A 24,937-nucleotide genomic window follows, 5' to 3' on the forward strand; every position below is an offset into this window, starting at 1 on the left:
TATAACTTTAAGCTCAGTGAAGTCCAAAATAAAGAGAATTGAGGACTGTATACAAACCAGTAGGAAAACAATCAAAAGGATTTTAAGTTTAGGAAAACAAAATCAAATCAGATGATTCAGATTAACCCCTAAACTACAAAATAGAACATATAATTGAAGGTTTTCTACTTACTACACCAGTGATTTGAACAAGTTCTTATAAAACCAATAACAATTTACAAGAGAGTTTCCTTAAACGCCTTATTCAATCCCAGAGAATAGAGGAGAAAAAGACATCCCTGGGATGAAGAAGTCCCATAATAGACCATAAAAAGCAAAATTTGTCCATTAAAATGACCAAATATCAGAGTAGAAAATAGTAGATTACTCTCTGAACACAAAAATCAATTCTTGTCGACGCTAGTTCTAATTTCAATGTTCATTTTTATCACAATAATAATCATCAGAAACTCAGAATAATAATTCTCAAATTCAATTACACCAGTAATAACACAAGAATCCAAGTAAATTACATACAATACTATGCCGAGCAGTCGCTCTTTAAGCTACAGTTTCTCCGGATTTTATTTACTGTTCAGAAGAGAGAGATAGAGAGAGAGAATTGCCTGGAAAGAAACTTAAACGTACTCGAACTCATCTTCCTTGAGATGAGCGAAGAACTTGACCTTTCCGCGACCTTCGACCTCCGTCAAGAACTGAACCTTGTACGGAAGATTCGCCGAAATCCTCTTCCCCTTCCATACTCCAACGTACTGCTTGAGCTCGCCTTCCATTCCCAAGATATCGATCTCCGGAACCTTCGGTACGTGGTAGACCTTCAGCGGCACTTTCACCCTAACCCTGGCCCCAATCCTCGCTCCCCCGGTCTCGTCGTCGGCGGTTCCCGGAGACGAAGACGGCGATTCCGAAAACTCCGACGACGAAGGAGAAGTCGCAGAGTCGGACTTGATCGCAACCTCGCAGCTAATCCTTCTCCTCCTCGTAGCTGTGGCGAAAGGAGAGATTTTGCAAGGCGAGAGCGAAACTGATAAACAAGAACAAGAAGATGATGAAGAAATGAAGGAAGGTTTCATGGCGGCGAGAATCATAGCGTGATCTGTGGAACTCAACAATCCAACCGTCGCCGTACTCATTTCTTCGGTATGGTCTTTTCGTCCGCCGATGAGATTTTTATTTTTATTTTTTATTTTGTTTTTAGATGTTAAACAAATAATATGATATTATATTGTTATTTTATTAATCCCATTTCTGAGGTGCCCTTCACTCTACTATTTTTTTGATCAAGTTTCTGTCTTATCGCGGCGAGAATCATAGCGTGATCTGGGGAACTCAACAATCCAACCGTCGCCGTACTCATTTCTTCGGTATGGTCTTTTCGTCCGCCGATGAGATTTTTATTTTTATTTTTTATTTTGTTTTTAGATGTTAAACAAATAATATGATATTATATTGTTATTATATTTATTAATCCCATTTCTGAGGTGCCCTTCACTCTACTATTTTTTTGATCAAGTTTCTGTCTTATCTCTCACCAAAATAAATAAATAAATAAATCTGTTCATATTATCTCAAAAACCTTGCTGCCACGTTCGCAGGAACACATTTCTAGGCCTTTCATTTTTTTTTTTTTTTCTTTTCCCTTTCCCATCCAAGGGGAAAAATGATAAATCTTCATCCCCAAAACAAAATTCTTGATGATATGTGACCGTCTGATTTTGACAAGTGTCTGATTTTGACAAGTATCTTTTTGTCTTAGTTATGTCATTTGTGTGTCTACGTTAATTTGGGATTTAAACAAAGAAAATAGTAGAAAATAGGTAAATATGAAAAGTTTAAGAAAGTATATAGGTTAATTTTTAGTTATAAAAATTAATAGGTCATAACTTGTTAAGTTATGGTTTATAATTAGATAAGTTATGAATAAACTTGTTAAGTTATAGTTCATAGCCAGACAAGTTATGGACAATTATGGACAATAACTTGTCAAGTTATGGTTCATAACCAGACAAGTTATAGACGAAAACAGTAATTTGACATATTTATTAACTTATGTAAACTATTAACCTATTAATTTTAATTCATCTCAAGTCTTGGCCTATTTTTCTCTTTCTCCCTTTAAACAATGTGAGGGCTAAAATTTTCTTTTCTTTTCTTTTCTTTCTTGCCTCATGAGTTCCAATGGTTTTTTCACAATAATTTTCTGTAGCAAAATTAAAATGTGGCCCATGGATAAAGATTTCTAGATTAATTTAGGTGTGATTTTAATAGTTATTTTAATATTTATTTATTAGTGGGTATTATTATTTAGATTGTATCATTATAAGGTGATATATGATAATTAATGAGATTAAATTCTTTTCACATCACATTATCATACTTTTATATCTGATGATTAACCACCGATAAAAATATAATCATTGATCTATTATTATATATGTAAAATTTAGCATATATTATATTAGCGCTAATTTAATATTTGATTTTTATGATCATTTTCTTAAGATTGAATTTTCATTAGTTAATATGTTGACACCATTGTTATTTTTAAATATTTATACTTTTAGTATTGCAAATTTCAAAAAACAGATCTTTATGCATAATAATAAAAATAGTAAATAACATAATAATTCTAACTATAATATTAATATTGATCTTTGCATTTACATTGGAGATAGTCTAATGTGATATATCAATCATTTTTGCTTATATAACTCTTTTCTTATCATGAAACTATGTTTCAATTCTACAGTCTCGTAATTTTATCGATCTTAATCTTGATCATAGACCGACTTTAAATTAATATCTAGCATGAATTAAACACCGAGCTAGTCTAAACCCGATTCTGACATCAACCCAGCTCTACCGAAGCACTTTCTTGATAAGAAAGACCAAATACATGTGTTTTATTTATTTTTAAAATAAAAATTTCTCCATCAAAGTATACTTTTGTTATTGGTTCTTTGAAGATTATAGAAAACACCTTACCACACACCCAAATAACTAGCCAATTTGTTTGTAAACAACTACAAATGTATTTGTGATGATTTACATGGTAATCCAAATTAATTTTCCTTTTAACTTATTTTCCCAAATATTTCAAATGGTGGCTAAGAACAAAATGAAATGTCAACACAAAAGAACAAACCAAGAAAGGCCATTGGAAATGGATTAGGATTAGAAATGAGAGGTAGGTAGGCAAGCATATATTCTTTCTCGAAGCTCAATCGCGTACTTAAAGCGGATAAAAATCTACAAGCAAGCCAAGAGTAATGAGACACGATAGACCCAAATCCTTTTCTCTTGCCATGCTCACTTGTGTTCTTTCTCTCCTCTTTTTCTTTTTCCATTTTCCCTATTCCTTTTTCTGGTCATTATTCTGAACCACTGTCTCAAATCAACATGGAGTACAAGGAAGAGTTCCCATACTTTTCAACAAAAAAAAAAAAAAAAAAAAAATCAAATTTAAGAATGATGCTTCTCTCCTTACATAAATCAAAAAGAAATTGCCCCGTTCTTTTCACTGATTCGAGTTTAGAATTCAAATTTTACTACAGTAAAAAACTCTCAGAAAGTCACATCTAACTTTTTTACTACAGTAAAAAGCTCTCACACATCACATCTCAACTCGAATTAGCGAACCGAACGGGCCCGCACACATAAGATCCTAAATAAAATATCCCTTCTCCTTAGCAAAACGTTGAATGGAAAAATACCATTATGCACATGTGACATGACTTGCTAATGTGCCATGTCAATGGTGTGTTGTCCCCAAGCTGTCTCTGGTCTTAAAATAGTGGAAGAAACAAAAATTATCAAACAAACTTAACGCATTACAAGTAGTTCTATATAGCAACTAACCAATATCGAAAGAAAAGGGGGGGGAAAAAAAAAAACAGAGTAATCTACAACAAAAACAGACTCCATACCAGGGCTCAAGCCTCGGATTACTTGGACCTCATTGAAGAAAGTGATTGTTCCACTCTATTACTAATGAAATCCAACAATTCCAGAGCTCTATTTAGTAAGGAAAGGTAGAATTGATGTTTGTTTTTTGGGGTTTGAAGAAATGAGTCTTCATGTGAAGAAAGGGAAGGCAGATCTGAAGAAACAATGATTGGTCAACAACCAAATACTTTACAAAACAAATCTCTGTAGCAATCTGAAGATCATCACAAGAAACAGTACCAGAATTGCAATTACACAAAGCAGCTTGCGTCGGACAACAAACATGGGGCTAGGACACCAGGTCCGAGAAAATAATAGGAAAGAGGGAAATCAACAACAACAATCATCGCGTAGACATACCGAACAAAAATTTACAGGGATCTCAGCTGTTCAAAGGTGGGATGGAAAAGGGCGCTAGAAACAGTAAAGCAGAAGGTACCCTACTTGGTATATAGATGCACCTCATATTCAACATTACGGAAAGACGCATTAGTTGTCTCTAGCACTCGATAGAGGACCAAAAAAAGGAAGGCCATGGCTATCAAACATGATTGTTGGGGGAACGACCAATAAGTCTGCACTGTTCTGGAAGCAAAGAAGATACAACTTGTCCATTGAGTGCAAAAAGCTCACCATCAATCCCACAACCATTGTGGGTGTGCTGTCCGGATGCCTTAATCTTCACTGACTTAACCTGCAATAGAACCTAATGTTAGATGATCCCCATCTAAATTGTTGTTCTATAAAATTACATGCTACCAAGCCCAAAGGCCCCGAACAGTTTACATGTGTCTTTCCTTCCCTAATAGTTGGGTCAATAAATAAGATGTAATAAGAAACCGAACTTGAAAGAATATCAACTACAAAAGGAAACTGATCAAGATGTGTATGGTGCAATTTCATTAACACAATTTACAATTATTTGGACTAGAACATTCAAGACTCATGTGAGAAGATGTTGCAAGAGAAGATATTCACACCTTTATATATTCAACGTATGGAAGTGAAAGGTGTTTCCCCATCTGTAGTAGCACAAAAAATCTCATCAGTCTCCACCGCCCACTCCCATGTACTAAGATTAAATCCATGGTGTTGTCATCATATTCCGCTTTAGGTGCCACAACTTGAGAACTTTGAACAGTTCTGCAGGCATGGTTGCAAACTAGAATACCAAGAAACTGCCCCCTTTTCACAACCCATTTATCTTCATATCTGGGCATCGATACTCCCTTCTTAGGAATTTCCACATCCTCCGACAGTCCTGGCAGTTCAATTGGGTTTTCCACATCCCAATTAGCTTCGGTGTCCCACTTTGGTTCAGCATCCCAAATTGGACCTGGATCAGACAGAGTTGACGATATATCTTCTTTATCGTATGTTGCAGCATTGCCCCAAGAACATCTAGATGTTTCATGGGTGGCAGTCAGTCCACCCCATCCTTTATCTGTCCTAGACTTCGATCTGGTTCTTGGCCAGTTTGGGGTTGTTGACAGAGGTATCTGAGGATGAATTACTTCTGTCTCAGAACTTACATTGCTCCTTCCAGTTGATAATCGTTTTGATTTTGGATCTATGGCACGCACATACTCGGATGGTTCTGCGCTAGCATGAGTGCTACTACAGGTTGTATCCAACTCTCCTCCCGACATTCGACTAGGAGTCATTATGGAGTCAATACTTGACAGACTAGAGGCTCTAGGAATGCCGTCTGTGTTTGTCCTCCTCATAATATCCGTGTAAAGGTCTGACATGTCAACTACTTCCTGTTCAGCTAAGTGCTTTCCATCTTGATCCTCTTCCAATACTGGAAGAAATTCCACTTCATAGCTGTACTTGGGTAAGCATAAGAATTTGAGAAACCCAGCAACAAAATAACGCAAGGGACCAAAACGCTTTTGATATTTCTCGGATAGCTCCAATACTGCAGCATGCAAGAAATACAAACACACATAATCATCTCACTTCAGTGAATGAGAAATGCAAAGAATACAACAGAAGCAATCCTACCAGATGTCCGTCCTAGTCATTACTGGTCCCTTTATACAAATATAAACAGAAAATACTATCCGCCCACTCACACATTGAAAATGCAGACTGGTGAATCAAACCATAACCAGGATCATTCACAACTTGACACACTGCTAACATGACACAACTTTACCTATTATCTGGACCTCCAGTATTTAATACCATACAGCTCCGTGAAAACAATATAATAAGCTTCAACTACAAAAACCATTGGTATACATTTATAATTGCAAAAATTATTCTACGGACAAACCCTTTTGTTTAACGTTTTAGATACATAATAAGCTTATTCACAGAGAAGAAAAGAACAAAAGAAAACGTTATTGCAAGCCTTTAATGAGCTGGGTAGGCTATAGTATCATGGTTTGCCAAATCGGAAATCATGGAAGACAGGGGTCTGCTGAATTCAAGTTAATTTAAATTTTTAAAATTGAACGATTTAAATATCCTGAAGGACTATAAACGAAAAGAGAAGATAAAGATCAAGTTAGCTGTAGCTGCATAATACCAATTGGGTATAAAAGCAAGCATCAAGAAACAAGGCAAATGCCTATAAACAATAGGACTAAGCTCTAAAAAGCAAATATTTGCAGAAGATGCGAACAACAGAATTTTCATTATTTTGATAGACATTAGTCTGAGGAGTCAGGCCAAAGCAATTACCATCACTAATAAAGCCGTAATATGAGACTGTCATCCCAAAGTGCCTAATACCAGTCCCAATCCACTCAACAGCAAAAACGTCCGTAGCAGTAAGACCCCCCTGAAACCAACAACAAGATATCATATTTCCAACTGAATACATAGCAATCAAGTATATCATAGCATTCGGATAAAAAAGTCAAGGAGATTTTCAAAACTTCAAAAAACTTTAGCTTCAGCAGAAATGTATCCCAACCAGTTATAATTGAACAGATTATGGGAATTCACACAAAGAATTGGATTACCATAAAAGCATTTTTATCTTTAAAGCATAATTGAAAAAAGGCTGCCATCTATGAAGCAGTTGGGCAGAGACCATCCACCGTAGGGTCAAATAATAGGGGATAAGAATAAGTTTCATTCAGAAAAAACCATTGCAGTTGAAATCTTCCATAAGGCTTATTTTTAAGCATCTCTCTGGCAGTCAACAGATAAAGAATTAAACACTTTTGCTTATCTTTAATATTGTTGAATTGGAGGGACATTCTGTATTTTTACTGGACATCATTGTAGTATGTTGTTAGATGGTTGTAATACTTGTTTGTTTTCGTTTTGGGGTCTAGCCTACGAGCTCTTAGTTGCTCTAGGTTGTATTTTTAGTTCTTTGTCCCCCACCCCCACTCCCCCCACGCCCCACCCTTAACAACTTTTTTATTATTATTATTATTATTTAGGATACTCATCCTCTCCTACTTAGTATTGATCTAATTCTACCAATAAAGGATTATTAATTAGGCAAAAAAAAAAAGAAAAAGAAATAACCATATCAGACTTCTTTTTTACTACTAACTATATTTCCTTATCCACATTCTAGGACGATGAGTGAATGCCAATTTCTAAATCAGCAATACCTTTCTCTCGGAGCTCCATCAAAATTCGAAGTCATCTCGGCTCCAGTAGTAGAAAGGTCTCATTGGAATTGGCTGACTGGAAATGCCAGTGCCAGTACTTATAACTGGAGCTATATCTGCCCTAACTACTAACGAGAAGTAAACAGGATTTGACTACTAACAAGATAATTCATACTCAACGTTAGAGATGAATGATGAGCAAAACCAGCAATAATAAGAGAACAGGTACCACATGAGCAAAACCAGCGGTAATACGAGAACAGGTACCACATTCAGAAGAGTTATGTACATAATTTAGCTGAATAAGTTACCTTGACAATAGCCATTGCAGCCGAAGCTGGATCTCTAACTCCAAGAACAGTCCAAACCAATGAATTATCAGAACCAGCTGGTATAATTCCAATTGGTATAGAAATTCCTTCTTTCTGGTTCTCTCTAGAAAGTAAACCATTTAGAACCTGTAAAAGAAACATCAAATTATTATAGAAGAAAGATAAAAGATACCAACCGAACTCCAGTACAATTCATAGCACCAAAGTAGAAAGGACAAGCTACCACTGGATAGCACAAAATAAAAGAATCTAAAACTAAAACAACTACTTGCTTAAATTATAGTTAATAATTACATAGTACACTCCTCATAAGAAATAGGAGCAACAGAAACGTTAAAAATTAACGAATAGAAAAGGGCAAAAAATTCATTTTAGTTTCACAAAGTAGGGGAATTTAAATTGAAACCAATGTTGTTGTGCCCTTAAACTAAAACCAATAGTATCAAAACTGTGTCACCTAAAGGAAAAATCTCTAACAGGGGGGAACAGATAGAACGCCTCTTGTCCTAAATAAAGTATGAAATAGCATCACAATTAATTGGAGACATATTATAAATTTCGTATCAATTTAATTGTTGTACGAGAAAAAATATGCTGTGGTATTTTTTAGCTTTATGAGAGTGTACCGCAATCTTGCTGAAGAGATCTTATACAACAGTACCAGGCCACGAAGAAACTATCATAACGCCGAACTACTCAATTTAACAAAAGTAAGACTTTTCTCCCAAAATCTCTAACTTTGGATGACAAAGCTACTTTCTGAAGCTTCCTAGGAGACTTGAGATGAACTTTTCTCAGCAGCAACAGTCTGTCCAGGGTCGTGCTATCTTAAATTTATGATAGTTACATCATTTCCTGGTACTCCTATATATGTCCTCTTTGGTTTTGTTCACCTATTTGGTTTTGGCTAATTGCCAATTGTTCTTCTATCAGTTTGAAAGATATGTGGCATACAATTATCATGTTGTCTTTGCTTTATCTTCATTATCAACGTGCTGAGTGGGTTTTCTCAAGAGAATTTGAGGAGGCATACCCGGGAATCTGAGTTATAAACTTCATAACTCCGTACTAATTCTACCTTACCTCTCATTGCTAATTCTCGATTGCTTTTAACATGAGAAATTGATGACCAAATCAACTCTGACTCCAAGTCCTTTGCCACAGTGTAATATTGCAATAAAATTTCAATTCACTAAGTCCCATTGTAACTCCAATAAAGGGTTCAAAGCCAATCACCGCTTCAAATAGTATAACAACTGTCCTCCGTTTTAGATTTTAACCAGAGACCAACTTCAACATTTCTCAACAACTGTGTAACCAGCAATCCCATTTCTCTACCAACGACATCAAGATGGAGGTCAAAAAGGGTATCATACATCAGTTGCTTAAAACAAACTCAAAGGAGTATCACGCCAATTAGAGCACTGAGAAGTCTGAGATTAAGAATCGTGGTTGTCGCATATAACACGATGGGTGCGTTTGGAATTGGTTTTAAAATGATTTTGTTTTCAATAAAAAGTAAAAATGAGATTGTTTTGAGAATCATTCTGTGACCGATTCTGAAATTGCATTTGACTGGTTTTTTAAAAGATTGTTTTGAGTATAATAAAAAAGTGAAATCGTGTTTATTAATTAATATATTATAATATTGTTGATGAGTACTAAAAAATGAAAACAGAAAAGTGAAAACAACTTTCAACTATTCTAATTCTTTCACAAAAACCATTATCACTGTTTTCATTTTCAAAACATTTGCTAAACGTCGCTTTATTTTCATTTTCATTTTTTGCTTCTCGAAATACGTGAAAACCATTTTTAAAAACGTTTCCAAACACACACAATGTGTTCGGTGAGTACAATAAGGTGATAGCATTTTTCCTACTAAGGCCAGCAACCAACTGGAGCTTACAAATAAATTTCTAACAATAGGAATTCCCCTTGAAGCGTAACTTAAAACAGAATCTCAAAATCCTCTCACTAAAAAATTAATAAATACATAGTTCTTCCTAAAATGAACACCTTCTCCACTAAAAGGAAGTTAAACCTTGAACTGATAAAAAAATCAGTTCATTCAAATAATCTTGGAATAAAGGATTAAGACTAGCAATAAAAAAAAAAAAAAAAAAAAAGAGAAGGAAAATAATAATTTTTCAGAATCTATCAAACTTACGAATTACAAAGTACATAGGCTAGAGTAATACTGCAATAATCATAATAGAGTAATACTGCAATAATCATAATAGAGTAATACTGCAATAATCATAGAACTACAGTACCAAAAAGAAAAGAGAACTTAAAAGCTCTAAAGGAGCAAACAGCTAACCTCGTTGATGATTCCATCACCCCCAATGCATATAATTCCTGGGAAAGAAAACAAATGATATACATGTTCAGGATGTAAAGACTGAAAGTAAGGAAAAATAATTTAGAAGAACCAGTAATAATCCACATTCAGATAGTTCATCATACAGCAAAGCATCAGTACCATCGGGACACCTGTCGATGTCAACAGTGGATGCAAGGGTTTTAGCATGATCTTTATGCGTTGTTTTGACAACTTCCAATTTGAAACCTGCAAGCTGTCACCGTTGACACTTGAAAATGAGTATGTATAAATGGAAGGAAGTTAGAATGATCACCTTATAGCTATAATAAGATCAAGAATCAAATAATCCTCCCATGATTCATTAAGATATATAGAAATCAAGCGTATAAAACGTTTCTTTCCCAAACTGTAAGATCTCAAATAGCTAGCATCCATTTGAAAAATCACAAGTATAGCTCCAACAGTTGCGTAAAGGCTGCCTTAATATGACATCATACCTGAAATATAGGTTCGACTATCCCATGGAAAACCTTAGTAGAACGACCACGCCCTGACCGTGGGTTTAATATGACAAGCATTTTTGGTGGACTCTTGCATTTGAAAATCAGTTCAGTGGGAGTATCAATTGGAAGTAATTCTGAAGATGCCTGCTTCTTTGAAGAAAGCATTGGATGGGGCAAGCAATTCACATAACACTGCTGATCTGCAAACCCACCAACCCATTGAACAGCCTCGTCGATGCTAGATGCCACAAAGTGAAAATCCTTGCGAGTTCTTCGGGGCTTTATAAAACAAGAAAGGCCACAGCCACTCTTTTTCAAGGGGTAAGAGTGCACTGTAAAATGTCTGAGACCAACATTGTATGTAACCTGTGGAAGAGAAAAGAACAAATTACTCGGTTATGTCATAATACTTTGCAATCACTTTTCACTCACAAGGTGGGAGATCTTACTGAGATAATATCCTCCAGAGAAAGCATGTGAGAACCCCAAATCAATGCTTTACTGGTAAGCCTAGCATTAACAGCGTCTTTGTTGGTCATATCAGTAATCGAAGTGTTTTGTTGCGCATCTGTTGACGTCCCATCCACATTTGCAGTCTTTCCCTTATCCAAAACTAGCTTTCCAGACAAGACCTCATAACCCAACAAATTAGACTTCTCATCTCCACCAACACCACTACCCGCCCCTCCTCGGATATCGATCCTATGCTCAAAGCTACTCGGGTTCTCAAGATCATCCGTGGGGGTTGGGGCAGCGGCAGCATCACCGCCCCCCCGCCTCGAAGCCTTGACCTTGCTACGCTTCTGCTTCTCAGGGAAGACAATGGGGGAAGAGTGCTGGCCTCCCGTGGCCGTGGCGATTTGGGAACACAATCCCAGACGCCGGAGCGACTGCTGAGGCACAGTCACCCTCAAAGAAGGCAAAGTACTATTCCTAGAAACACCCCCACTCTTCTGCATATTTATGTTTTTTCCTCTCCTTTCTTCCTATTATCTTTTTCCCTGATTCCCCTTTCTTTGTGTAAATTCTGGAGATTAAAGAAACAAGCGGAAAGAGAGTCTTAAATTCATCGAAATCCCCAAGAACCGAAATTATTCCAATTCCAATCCCAAATTTCCAGTTCCAATCGACATCGAAATTCATAAAAACCACAAAAGAAACAATTAACCCGCCAATTACACTCTGTGGAAAGACTAGATCAGCGAATCGCCTGCAAATCACATTTCCGTTTCATTTCCCGTTTCTTTTTCAGAATCAATCACGCAAAGAATAAGAAATAACAACAAAATACGCAAATTAAACCGAAACATCCGCAAAAAGTTGTCCGAATCGTTTCAAAATCAAATTAACAGCTAGAAATCCAAGATATGATCGCACAACCACTCACACCAAACTCTTCTTTAATATCATTATTTTTTCTCCTCCGAAAAGAAAGTTTGAAGAAAAGAAGAAGAAGAAGGAGAAAGACTTACGATGTCTGAGCTGAAGAGAGCTAACGCAGGTCCTAGTCGTCTCGTTCCCGGAGATGATGAAGAAGAAGAAGAAGAAGACGAAGAAGGTTTTAGGTATTTTTCCCTTTTTTTATTTTTATTATTATTTGTCATTTCATGTTTTTAAATTATTGATTATATATAAAAAGAAAAAAGAGAAATTGTTTTGGGGATTAAGAAATTCAAAAGTCGAACACTGAAGCCTAAAAAATGGAGTCCAAAGGGGACCCCCCCACAAATCTTCCCTTACCTTCTCCCTTCCTTCTCCCTTCCTTCCCTTGTGCATCAATTATCATTTCATCCAATTTTTTATTTTATTTTATTTTTTTGTATAAATTAAAAAAAAAATTCTTTTAAATTATTTTTTTCCCCAATAAATGAATCGGTTTATATTGTAATAAACAACTGAGCATTATATTTTTTTAAAAAAAAAAGCAACAACAACAACTGAGCATTGTAAGTATATATTTGGAAGGATTTTTTTGTTTTTTTTGTTTTTCAGAGAAAACTGAAAATGATTGTTTTAGTGCGTGGACTTGGCAAAAACCAAATCAACATTATCGGTCCCGTTCATTTTGCTAATTAGAGTTTGTAATTTGAGTTGAGATGTAATTTTATATGAGAATTTTTTACTGTAACAAAAAAGTTAGATATGACTGTTTTTAAAAACTTTTTACTGTAGCAAAACTTAAATTCTAAACTCGAATCGGCGAAATGAACAGAAAAGTTCGCAAAGTTTTGTAAGTAAATGGGCTGCTATAAAGTCTTAAAATTGGAAATTTATTAAATTACTGACCATTTTAAATCTACTATTAGTATATGAAAATTTAATTTTTTATAGGGAGAATCTTCTACTAATGTTGTATTTTATCATGACATTTTTTTTATCAAATTTCTCTTAGCATGTAATATTCTTGTGAATCTGTTTGAGTAGATTAATAATGCATGTTTGGCAACTTGCACTAAAATAAATAAATAAATAAAATTGACTGCAGACGAACTTCTTAAGAAAACAAATTAAATTCCTAAAAGTAAGAAAAATAAAGGTTTACATGTTTAAACAGGAAAATTTAAATAAAAATTTAAAATTTATTATAGAAAATATTGTAATAAAAAAAATTCAATTATGAACTAAACGAGATTATAAATATTCAGAAAAAAAAATAAAGAATTGATTTTTTCGCTGCGATTAACATTTTTTTATTATTTTTGCTAAGGAAAATGTATTTTATTCAGGAAGCCTACTTTTCGCTGGAATTAACTTTTCTTTATGTTTTAGGCTGCGCCAACTACTGCATGTGTGAACTTTATTTATCAGACAGCCCAACAGCACTAGTGTAAAATATGCCATACAATATTCAAACTACTATTATCATGGAAGAAAAATATAAGAAATAACATAATTTTTTATTGCAAAAGTTAAAAAAAACAAAATAATGTACTTTTTTTGGCTGTACACTTTTCCATTTGTTTTCTTCTTGGCTTGAAAGGTCACATAAACCGATAAACATAACACATTTTCCTGGCTGAACATTATAAATAATTAGACACAATTAACAAAGAAAAAAAGAGATAAACACCTCTTAAATTACATGAATCTTAATTTTTACTACTTATTTTATAGTAATATCCTTTTAATTATATATTATATTAATTTAAAGGTTATTAATTAATAATAAAAGTAAGAATCTAAACTCATATAAGTAAGTTTATTAATTTTCTCAATTCTATTAATTATAAAAAGGTTAATAAAATTGGTCAATCTAAGGTAACGTTTGTTTCGAGGGCTCTGCCTAGTTTAGAATCATTATTCTTGGTTCTGTTACAGTATTTTTCTCTCACAAAAAATTTAAATTTTAAAAATCAGAATCATGAATCAAACGTCACATAAGTGTCATTTTGTTGGAGGGTTCAAGGGCTTGAGTCAAAGTTCAGGTTCAAACTAGTACTTATTTATCAAAAAGTAAAGGATTGTTTTTATAAATGTTCCCGAATTATGTACTATGTCTCAAAGTGCCCCTTAAATTTTTAAAATGATTCAAAACACCCCTTAATATATAAAAAATAATTTAAGATGGCTCCTCCGTTTAAATCCGTTTATAATCCTAACAGAATTACTTATGTGGCAACCATTACAGTCAAGTAAACATTAAATTCTGATTAATTAAAAATGTAAAGAGAATAAATATTAAAAAGATAATATTACCAAAAGAAAAGATAATAAAAAGAACCCAAACGTTTTCTCTCTCTTTCTTTTTCTTCTCACTCTCTCATCTCATATGTACATTTGCTCTCCAAAAAATGTTTGTATCTCGTTTCTTAAATCGCTCTGTCTCCCGCTGGCGTGAGCTCTTTCGCATGCATCCTAAATTTTCTCTTATATTCAGAGTTCTTCACTTCTTTAGTTTCAATTTACAATATAACATCTAACAGAAGGAAAAAGAAAATAATAAAAACAAGACAATGCTAATATAAGCGGAAAAAATATCCAACACAAGTTTTTTTTAGTTTCAGCTTCAATTGATGTTCTTTTGGTTTCTCTGGCAACCATTACAGTCAAGTAAACATTAAATTCTGATTAATTAAAAATGTAAAGAGAATAAATATTAAAAAGATAATATTACTAAAAGAAAAGTAATAAAAAGAACCCAAAAGTTTTCTCTTTCTTTCTTCTTCTTCTCATTCTCTCATCTCATCTGTACATTTGCTCTCCAAAAAATGTTAGTTGTGTTTGGAGTTATTTTTGTTTTTGTTTTTCACGTTTTTCAAGAAAAAAATAAAAACGGGAGAGAAACGGCGTTTGGCACAATTAAACATAAAAAACGGAAATGAAAACGATTTTTTGGTTTAGTATAAAATTGGAGAGAAATGAAAAATGACTTTTAGTCGTTTTTCAATTTTTGTTTCCGTTGAGAGATAGACATTAATGAATTTTTTGTATTGAAAACAATTTATTGATAAAACTACCAAAAGCGTTTTTAAAAATGATTTCTGTTTGAGATTAAAAACGTTTTCATTTCTATTTTCATATAAAAAATAAAATTATTTTAGAACAAGTTTCAAACGCACCCGTTGTATCTCATTTTTTAAATCGCTCTGTCTCCCGCTGGCGTGAGCTCTTTCGCGTGCATCCTCAATTTTCTCTTCTATTCTGGGTTCTTCACTTCTTTAGTTTCAACTTACAATATAAGATCTAACTGAAGGAAACAAAAAATAATAATAAAAAAAGACAACGCCGATCTAAGCGGGAAAAATATCCGATAAAAGTTTTTTGAGATTATTCTTTTGGAGTGTAATTTGAGTGTAGTTTTTGAGTTGAATTTGAGTTATAACTTGAGTTGAAGTTAGAACTTGAATAAAGTTGAGAGTAAAATTGAATAAAGTTGAAACTTAAAAAAACATAAACTTAAGTAAAATTGAAACTTGAGTTGTCTTTTTTTAAATTTTTTAGACAAAAGAACATGCCCAGTTTCAACTTGCAATTGAAGTGCTTTGGGTTTCTCTTCTACTGGGGATTCGAGCTTCATTTGAGCAAGCATAGACATCACGGCAGGTGATGTTCATTTAAGCAAAAGAAGACAACCCACGTTTGAAGGGGAAAAAAATCCAACTCAGGATTAGAAACAATTTTAACACTAAACAAGATCTTCATATTTTCGGTGGCAATCAAAGAGATATAAGAGAGATTTTGAGGAGAGATATCCATAGAGCGCTAAGGAAAACTTTTCAGAATTATATATATATATATATTTCTAATGTTTTAGTTTAATTTTGAAATAAAAGTATTTTTCTATTTATTTTATTGTTTTCAATATTTAATCATTTTTATTTGTTTAATTAGAGCTTAATTGATGTTTAATAATTGACACGTCAGCAATTCTGTTAAAATAATAGACTGACTTAGACGAAGAGACATTTTGAGTTGTTTTCTATAGATTGGGAGGTGTTTTGAACAATATTTAAAAATTAATGGGCACTTTAAAATATGGTACATAATTCATGGGATATTCATGAAAATAATCTAAAAGTAAAAGGAGTTTGAACTTCTTGATGTGACATTTAAACTCTCAAAATGAACGGTGCGTTTGGTTGGTAGATTCGGGTCATGATTCGAATCATGATTCGTGGTTCGCTATAATATTTTTTCTCATAAAAAATACACGTAAACCGAGAATAATTCTAAATCATGATTCTGAATCTATGAACCAAAGTGTTAAAAAATGATTTCTAAACTCAAATTCCTATTGAGTTCTCAAGGTTTGAACTCAGATTCAAACCCCACAATTCCATACTCACATGATTTAAATATGGGAAATTAGGTTCAAACCCAAGTTTGAACTCTTTTACCAAAACGAACCCTTAATATTAAGAGGAAAATAAAAAAATAAAAAAAAGCGGCGTGTCCATTACATAGCCGTAAATAAGACTTTTCACGGTCTGATTCAGTCCCAAACCATTAAGTTTTAAGACCGGACCATTAATAACAATTTCTAAAAATCCAGACCGGATGAGACCATGAGTAAGATGAGACTAGACTGGACCGTTTCTAGCCAGTTAAATCGCGGTTTGAACCATTTGTATGTGTTTTTTTTGTTTTCTACTCTTTTTTTTAAAAAAATTAACAAAATCATATCATCCTCTAAAATGCATTCTAAAAGTTACAAACAACAATAATATGGAACCGGATCGGCGGTCTAAAAATTATGTCATATGACATTATTGGGCTCGTTTTGTGGACACAAGTCACTCTTGGGGAACCCTTATGGGTCGTGGATAATCAAATGACCTCATTTATCTCTTAACTTCTGTATTAATTTAAATCCCACTTGGGAGGGTTTTTCAAATTAATCAGGTTATGAATAAATGGATGATGGAGAATTCGATCCCTGAAAAGCCTTCCTTGTGTCTTAGAAGCCAAAAATTCCTTGATCAAGTGTTCCTCGTACCTTTTTGGAAGCCCAAATTATTCATTTTAGCCATTGAGAGTTCAAGAGTCTCTGAAATTTATCTTCTAAAACCTTTCCCATCATCTAACAAGTCTTGCTTCATCATTGTTTAGCTCAACAGAGGCTTTTTTGTGTCAAACTTCTGTCTCGGAGAAACGTCGTGTTTGCCTCCGAGAAGGTTTCTACACAAATCACTGGTTTGCCCGTGAAAGCTCCCTCGGAGAAACTTGTGTCAGGTGCTTCAAATGACGGCTATGTGGTCATAAATAGCTTGAGTATGACCTAACATGATCAACATCTAAACAGATCTTTGGAAATGGGAACATTCAGAGCATTAGAATGTGATCCCATGCGTTCAGGGAGTTTCAAACCTGGGGAAGTGTTTTAATCATCATAAATTTCAGAGCCCTGTCCCCATATTCTCCCAATTTTGGCTATTCTTTCGGTCACATCCTTTGACAGCCTGACATTTTTGCTCTGAAGGGAATGGAGTGTGCAGTCTTCTGTCAGACCGCCGCCGGACTTGCCACAGAACAGGCATCCAGAACCTTATATTCCTTTTTCCGGTCGTCTTTTTTATGAGGCTAGGTGTAGATCTTTGCTCCAAATGGAAATGTGTACGCCAATCTCTATTAGATCTCGTCGTACAACCCCGTAGAGCTGCTTCACGCCACCATTTTCCCCCTTTTTGGATCTATTTGATAGCTTCGAGAGGCCAATTGGCATTTTGCTTCAATGGAATTGTGTGTGCAGGCTTCCATCAGAGCATGCAGTATGGTTCCTCGGAGCAAGTGCAATAGCTTCCCATTTTCTGCTATAAATACCCTCTTCCTTTTCACTTGCTCATCCTATGAGAGTGTTAGAAGTTTCTTGAGCCTTCTGGCATATTTGAATACCTCTAGAGCGAATCACGATTTGTCTCACAGAGCATATTTCAAGGCTCGAAAGGCATCAAGACTTCATTCCCATTATCAGCTATGTTAGCTTACTCTAACCTCTTTCCTTTTGATGTCCTTCATAATTGTTCACAGAGTTGCCTTTGTTGAACCCAGAGCAGTCTCTCTTGCTCCACTATAGCCTTATCAACCATATGAGTCACACTCCTGCTCTGTACAAGCCTTATCCAACCTAAGTCAACTCTCCATCAACCATTTGATTACTCCTCCCACCAACTTTCGCTTACGTGATTCTCTTATTGTTATTTTTGGATCTTCTAACGCTTTTTGCAGGGATATTTATGCTATTTCGGCAACGAAAAGGGCCCTAGAATGTGTTTACTTTGGCCTAATTCGGGTCTAACTGACCCTACCATTTTCGTTGGAGGCCATGCCAACGATTCTACCTTAAGAAGCGCCAAGTGTTGCAGCCACGTAAGAGTTCACCACCGAATCAAGTACTTCCACGTGTACACCCTTACCACGTAGGACCCCCCCTAATCTACTGAGCCCCAACAACGGTGATGAACGATGATGATGGTGTTGGTTTGAGATCTCTTTGCAGTTTCAAAAATAGTGGTGGTGGTCTGTGGTTGGTTTGAATGGGTGATTATGGTTTGTCTCAAGATTTGGGATCTCTCTTTCATTTCAGTGGATTTTTTTTTTGAAATTCGTAAATTATATGTTTTTATTTGGTTTGAACGGGTGATTGTGGTTTGTATTCAGATTACGGTTTTAACCTAAAAATACCCAAAATACCCTAAAAAATAGGCTTTTAATATGTTTTTTTATTTGTTTTTCCTACTTTTTTTAAAGTTTTAGCATCTTTTTCTTAAGGATACTTTAGTAATTTCAAAGGTCAAAATCAATTGTTGACCAAGATAAGGAAGAGATTTGTGTATTAAATGTAATTTTATTGGACACATATAATAAGATCGAAAACCGAAGGTATAAATTTTGAATAAATCTAAAATACATGGTATAGAAAAATAGATATCCCTTAACTCTATTATGACTAAAACTAATTAGACTCTGAAAGCTAAAATAATATAAAATTCTAATTGTTAAGGAACATAAACTAAAAACCCTAAAAATGTTTTAAAAATAAATAACCCTAAAAGTTTTTTAAAAATAAATAATCAGTCCTTTTCACTTTCATGTGACTACACGAGCAGGATTTAATAGAGTAATAATTCACTAAACTGTTAAACAATCTTTATTCTCTGTTTGTATGACACATTATTTTGGTTAAAAGTTCTAATGGTAGGATTTTTTTTAATATTATTTCATGGATCGAAGGAAACAAATGTTACGTTTTGAAAACTGAGGGGCACTTTGTTATAAGGGTTATAGTTAAGGGAGAATTTTGTAGTTAATATTAAAAATTGAATAAACACATCCAATATAATTTAGGAAAAAAAATCAAAAGTCTTCTCAATCTTAGACAACTCTAAAATTAGCCTTCAAAATTTGATATATATACTCTGGTCGCTTGATTTTTAAAAAAGTTTCAAAAAATTGTTCTTTATAACTCTTGGAGGCACTACTGTAAATGGCTCACGTATAAAATATTCTTAAATCTCAAAATTCTTACAAAGAAAAAAGTTTACATATTTTAGGATTAATCTCAAAAACAGTCTCCAATATTCACACCAAATATCGCTTTGATCCTTATGTTTAAAACGTCTCAAAACTGAAGTTGATCCATGTTGGTATAGCAAAGTTAGTCCTTCTATTACATCTGAATCAAAATATGAACTGAATAAATCATATGTTGCCCCTATTCATTTAAGTAAAGGTAAAATAGACATTTCAATAGCTTTTGGTTGATTAACTTATTGAAAATGGATCGGTCATATTCTGTTGTTGTCGTTGATAGATTTAGAATAGTTAATGTATTATAGAGTTAGGCTCATTTGTCCCTTTTTCTGTCCCATTTAGTGTACCCTAATAATATATAACACATCAATTAAAATACATTAATTGACATGACTTTTTAACTGATGTGATATGATATTTTAATTGAAATGAGATTTTAAATGACATATCATGACATATCAGTTAGGAATGATGTCTTAGAAACATGTGATGTAATATGATATTTATTATTAATTTAATAAAATAGTTTATTTATTATTTTATGTGCATATATTATTGAATATTTTATGAATATCACTGAAAATTTCGTAATTATTTATGTGATATTAAATATTGTATATATTGTATATAAGTGTTATATGCGAGATGATAATATTTAAGAAAAATAATCAAAACGATGTTCGTAATGAATTTAATTAAAGTTTAGAATCTTTAATTAAAACATTATTAATACATGTCATTCCCATTTAGAATGGAATGGTGTTATCCGCACTATTAATGTGGCGATATATTGAATGAGTGTATTACGCATAATGAGATTATGTAGAATCGGGACACAGACACAATATGACTTTCTGATAATTTCCATTAAGCATAAAAATTCTAATTGAGTCTACTGATTGTTATATATAGAATGATCTTAATCCCGAGTTATTAGCATATTTCTATTTATAGATTTGTATCTTTTAATTTACTCGGTACGGATTCCTAGATGTTGAATCATATTCTTTGTATTTTAGATATATGATGAAGTGAGTAGCTGAGAATGTTAATACACGAGATAGAATCCATTCATTCTTGAGAAAGAAGCAGCTAAATAATTCTCTTAAGGATTGATTCGGTACTTGGACTAGGAGGAGCTCCGATTCATGAATTTGTTTTAAGAATCACTGTCCACAAGAGAATCAATGGTACTCAAGGATTAAGATGTAATTAGAGAGGTTAATGAATTTTACCTAGCTCTAATTATGATCTCTTGAAGATTGATTTGGTACTTAGACTAGTAGGAGCTCCGATTTATAAATTTGTTTTATGAATCACTGTCCACTATAGAATCAATAGTACTCAAGGATAAATATATAATTAGAGAGGTTAACGGATTTCACCTAGTTCTAATTATGAATTATTTATGGAGGATTGATCTATATGTAATGACTATATCAAATGGACGCTTCATAGTTTAGAAGTAAATTATATCTATAATTGCGAGAGTGCAATTCTAAGTTAATAGAATTAATTAATTAATTAAAGAGTTTTAATTAATTATTAATTTTATTATAGCTCAGAATTATATGTCCATGAGTCCTCGCATCGTCCTTATAATCCTACAAGACACTAAGGAAAAAATGAGAATTTTAGAATTATAGAATTCTAAATAGAATGCTCAAGAATAATTAATTGATAATTAATTATAAATTAAAAATAATGTGATTATTTAAATTTAAATTTTGAAACACACATGTGGGGGTGTTCACATGATGTACATGCCTAGCACACTATGAATCCCTTTGGATTCGGTTGCTTGCGTTCTAAGTTATCTAATTGACTTATTTGATAAGTTGTCCAATTGAAGTTGAAATTAAATTAAGTTTTGACTTAAATTGAAATTTGAATTTGAGTTAAAATTGGACTACAGGATAAAGGAGAATTTTACGTCTTTCTCTATCTGCTTTTTGCACCTACCACAGGGAGGAATATCCCTGTAGTGGCCGACCTTATAGGATAAGGGAGAGAGGGAATGTTTTTTCCAAAATCAATTAGAAGGGGAAGATAATTATCAAGTTTTATATTGGAGATAAAGTTTAGACTTATTCTGGGAGTCTAATTACTACTCTATAAATAGGAGATTGGAGAAAATTGGAGAACACAATTTTTGCTCTCCCTAGCATAGTGTGGCCGAATTCTATAGAGTGAGGAAATGAAAAATTATCTCCTAAATTCCACGTGGTGCATGTGTTGATGTTTGTGAAAAACTTGAGTGTTTATTTACTAATCCCGTTTTGTTTTAGGTGTGCCCACACACACGTCTTCGTAGATTCAAAGAATTGATGAGAAAGATTCAGGTATTCTAAACAAGCTTGTAGTGAGGAACGTTCATGGTCAAAGAACTCAAGTTATCGGCCTAATCGTTCGCTAGGTAAATAAATTAATTTGATTAATTTATTTGTGCATAAATTAATGTAATTTATAGAATATCTCAAAGATTTGTAAAATTTTTGTTATACACAATCTGTTAAATACACGCATCCGCATAGAAAGTTATTTTTAAAACCAACAATATCTGTATATTACAACGCTTTTTAGGACTCCAAAAGCATACGCAATTACTATAATATAATCAAACTGCCTACCAAGCATTCTCGTCTTGTTCTTTTAGCAATCAGGTGATGGAAGGACTAATATTACACCAATTACCAATATAGACCGGGGTCAGTTTCAGGACTTTTTAAATGTCACAACTTAGGTGTAATTTTTTGATATATTCTTTTAACAATCAACTGACAAAAGAACTAATTTTATTACACAAAGATAGATCAAAGTTTGTTTTTGGATGTTTTGAATGTTAGGGATCAAAGTGGATTTGATGTAAAGTACGGGATAATTTTCTAAATTAACCTATTTAGGTTAAAAAATTGCACTTACTTTTATTTCTATGAGCCAACAAGAGAGATATTGAAGTGGTCAAATCTTGTTACTTATGTTTTGATGTGAAAGGAAAAAGGTATTGAGAGAGAGAGGAAAAGGCTCAAGGGAGATATGATGTGAAAATATACTATGAAGGTGTTGTATATGTTTAGGTACATATGAGAGTTTGGTTTAGCTGAATATACGAGTTGGAAAGCGTGTTGGAGACGATGCCAATTACTTGTCAAGGAAATCATTAATGCTCTCACTTTCTCCCTTCAAATAATAAAAATTAGAGGGGCAAAATTTTAAGAAAGGAGCAGAAACTAATAAAAAAGTGAATTATGGTGGCACATTTCTAATTATCTTTTTGAAAAAATTGTATTCTTTTTAAAAAATTTAAGACTAACACAATTACTAATGATAGTTATAACATTGTTTGTGTTTAATGCTACATAGGCTTAGTTTGGTAGTACTGTGGATTTTAAAAAAAGTACTTTTAGCTGTGCTGAAGGAAGAAGCAGCTGTTTCAAGAAGTAGCTGAGTGTTTGGTAAATTGTAATTATAGTAGCTGTGTTGGTTCCAAAATCAGTATAATAGCGTTTGGTAAATTTTGAGGTGGAATTGCTGTGGGTATGTAAAATGACCAAAATAGACATGATATGAAACTTAAATATATATAATTGTTTTTTGTATTTAAAAATACTTGTTAACCTTTAAAAACACATAATGTTATGATTTTGAATTTTTTAACAATCAATTTATGATAATTAATTCTCTTTTTTTTTTCATTTCTTCATTCACAATATAATTACAACTAAAAGAAGCATTAGTGACAATTACTCAGGGACAGTTGTAGTCTTCGAGTTGTGGAATTGTTTTGTGCTCTCTCTTGCAAAGCTTAGCAAAGACAGTTGCAGTCTTGATAACACAACCAAATACCATAATTATCAATTTTGGTGGGGTTCTTCTAAAAAATTTGTAAGAAAATATGATAATTTGTGGAGAAATTTCATGCCAAGAAATGAGCTAAACCAAATGATAATTAATTATAAGACCACAAATAAAGAACATTTCAAACATATTCATATCCATACACACACACTTACGTAAATGAGCAAATTCACACATTGATAGGTGAGGCCCTCGGATCGGGCTAGGTGGAGCCGCCTAGCTTCGATTAGGATTATCATTTCCTAATCAAAATACCATTGGTATAATAGGATTATTAATGAAGCATGCTAGCGTGAAGCTATGCTGTTTATTTATTTACTTGCATTGGATTGTTTAAGTAAAAAGAAATAAATATATGAAGTATTGTTTTATGGCACATTTTGCTTATTTTTTTTACGTGCTTATTTTTTTGATAATAAAAACTTTATTGATAAAATTCAATAACAAGGGTAGAGGACAAAGGTATCCTCAAACCAAAAAGAAACAAAAATGGCCAGGTGTGAAAAACTTACTAACATACAAAAAGAGTAAGATAAACACATAAACGGTATCTCCAATCAATTCCCTATTACATCTTTCCAATTCAAAATGACCAAAGTAAACGAGAACCCTGAAGCAGCCCATAACAATGCATAGAACTTTGCCTTCTCAAAAATATCAATTGGCCCCATCGCCTTTTCCTAAAAAATTATGCCATTCCGTTCCATCCACAGAGACCATAACAATGAGAGCACCATACTATTCCATAGGACTCTGGCCTTCTTATTAGTTCTTTCGATTCTGTATGTATGGATCAGAAGAATCAAACAAAACACGTAAACAAATGTATATTGTTAGCAACCTGGTATAATTATTTGATGGCATGGAATTTTTTTTGGAATATGTTTATATTTTTGGCAGAGAAAGGAAGCAATGATGGGGATACATCCCTGCAGTAACAACTTTTCTGATTGTCCAACCATGATGGGGAGCAAATAGCTGTGCATACGCCTTGGAAGCTGGATCTTTAAGGGAATTGCCCCTGCCACATGAGCATTGGTACCTGTTATTCCATGCATAACTAGGCATGCACCTTAAGCACAATATATAAGCACCTACTTTGAAGCTTAAATTGGAATCTCATTGCTAGTTCAACAAATAGTCCACTTAGGTAGATATATTCAAAGGCAATGCCTTCGGCAAATAGTTTGTGGAAGAGGGCTATTAGCTCTCTTTGCTCATAGGAATCAACTAAGAACCAGCTACATATTCCAAATCAAAAATTAGGTGACTCTTGAGCTTTATTTTCTCCATTTTATTACAGTGGTGGAAAATAAATCAGAAACATTTAAATTAGTTCAAAATAAATCACTCACTAAAATTAAAACCACAGTTGAGTTTCTGCAACTACACTGAAAAAGTATATGAAGTCTACTTCTTCAA

At 33.5% G+C, this 24,937-nt stretch overlaps 2 protein-coding genes across 3 annotated transcripts; both read right to left on the bottom strand.

Annotated features, from left to right (window-relative positions):
* Positions 1-406: 406 nt before the first annotated feature.
* On the bottom strand, positions 407-1,520 carry LOC21394301 (ferredoxin-thioredoxin reductase, variable chain). 2 transcript variants are annotated; one of them, XM_024171344.1, is made up of 2 exons: positions 1,329-1,520; positions 407-1,104 (listed from the first exon to the last, which is right to left on the bottom strand). In XM_024171344.1, exons 1-2 carry the CDS (start codon positions 1,355-1,357, stop codon positions 618-620), a joined length of 516 nt encoding a protein of 171 aa, XP_024027112.1. In that variant the 5' UTR covers positions 1,358-1,520; the 3' UTR covers positions 407-617. The 2 variants fall into 2 exon arrangements, with proteins under 2 accessions (XP_024027112.1, XP_010105193.1); XM_010106891.2 differs by lacking the exon at positions 1,329-1,520 and having other exon boundaries at positions 407-1,213.
* A 2,580-nt stretch (positions 1,521-4,100) lies between these two features.
* LOC21394302 (sphingoid long-chain bases kinase 1) lies at positions 4,101-12,271 on the bottom strand. Its single transcript, XM_010106892.2, has 9 exons — positions 12,160-12,271; positions 11,137-11,897; positions 10,682-11,053; positions 10,344-10,437; positions 10,182-10,219; positions 7,838-7,984; positions 6,637-6,736; positions 4,926-5,866; positions 4,101-4,639 (listed from the first exon to the last, which is right to left on the bottom strand). The coding sequence occupies exons 2-9, from the start codon at positions 11,644-11,646 to the stop codon at positions 4,487-4,489; spliced, it is 2,355 nt and encodes a 784-aa protein (XP_010105194.1). The 5' UTR covers positions 11,647-11,897; positions 12,160-12,271; the 3' UTR covers positions 4,101-4,486.
* Positions 12,272-24,937: the final 12,666 nt, after the last annotated feature.

The sequence above is a fragment of the Morus notabilis genome, unplaced genomic scaffold (genome assembly GCF_000414095.1).
Source record: "Morus notabilis unplaced genomic scaffold, ASM41409v2 Scaffold886, whole genome shotgun sequence".
Taxonomy (NCBI): domain Eukaryota; kingdom Viridiplantae; phylum Streptophyta; class Magnoliopsida; order Rosales; family Moraceae; genus Morus; species Morus notabilis.

Bases quoted from the DNA above. Each gene is read 5' to 3' on its own strand.
- LOC21394301 (XM_024171344.1), bottom strand. From the start codon at position 1,357: ATGAGTACGGCGACGGTTGGATTGTTGAG. The intron at 1,105-1,328 runs TTCCCCAGATCA...TGGATTGTTGAG, and splicing joins GCGACGGTTGGATTGTTGAG to TTCCACAGATCACGCTATGA.
- LOC21394302 (XM_010106892.2), bottom strand. From the start codon at position 11,646: ATGCAGAAGAGTGGGGGTGTTTCTAGGAATAGTACTTTGCCTTCTTTG. The intron at 11,054-11,136 runs GTAAGATCTCCC...TCTCTTCCACAG, and splicing joins CTCTGGAGGATATTATCTCA to GTTACATACAATGTTGGTCT. The intron at 4,640-4,925 runs GTGTGAATATCT...GTTCTATTGCAG, and splicing joins CATACGTTGAATATATAAAG to GTTAAGTCAGTGAAGATTAA.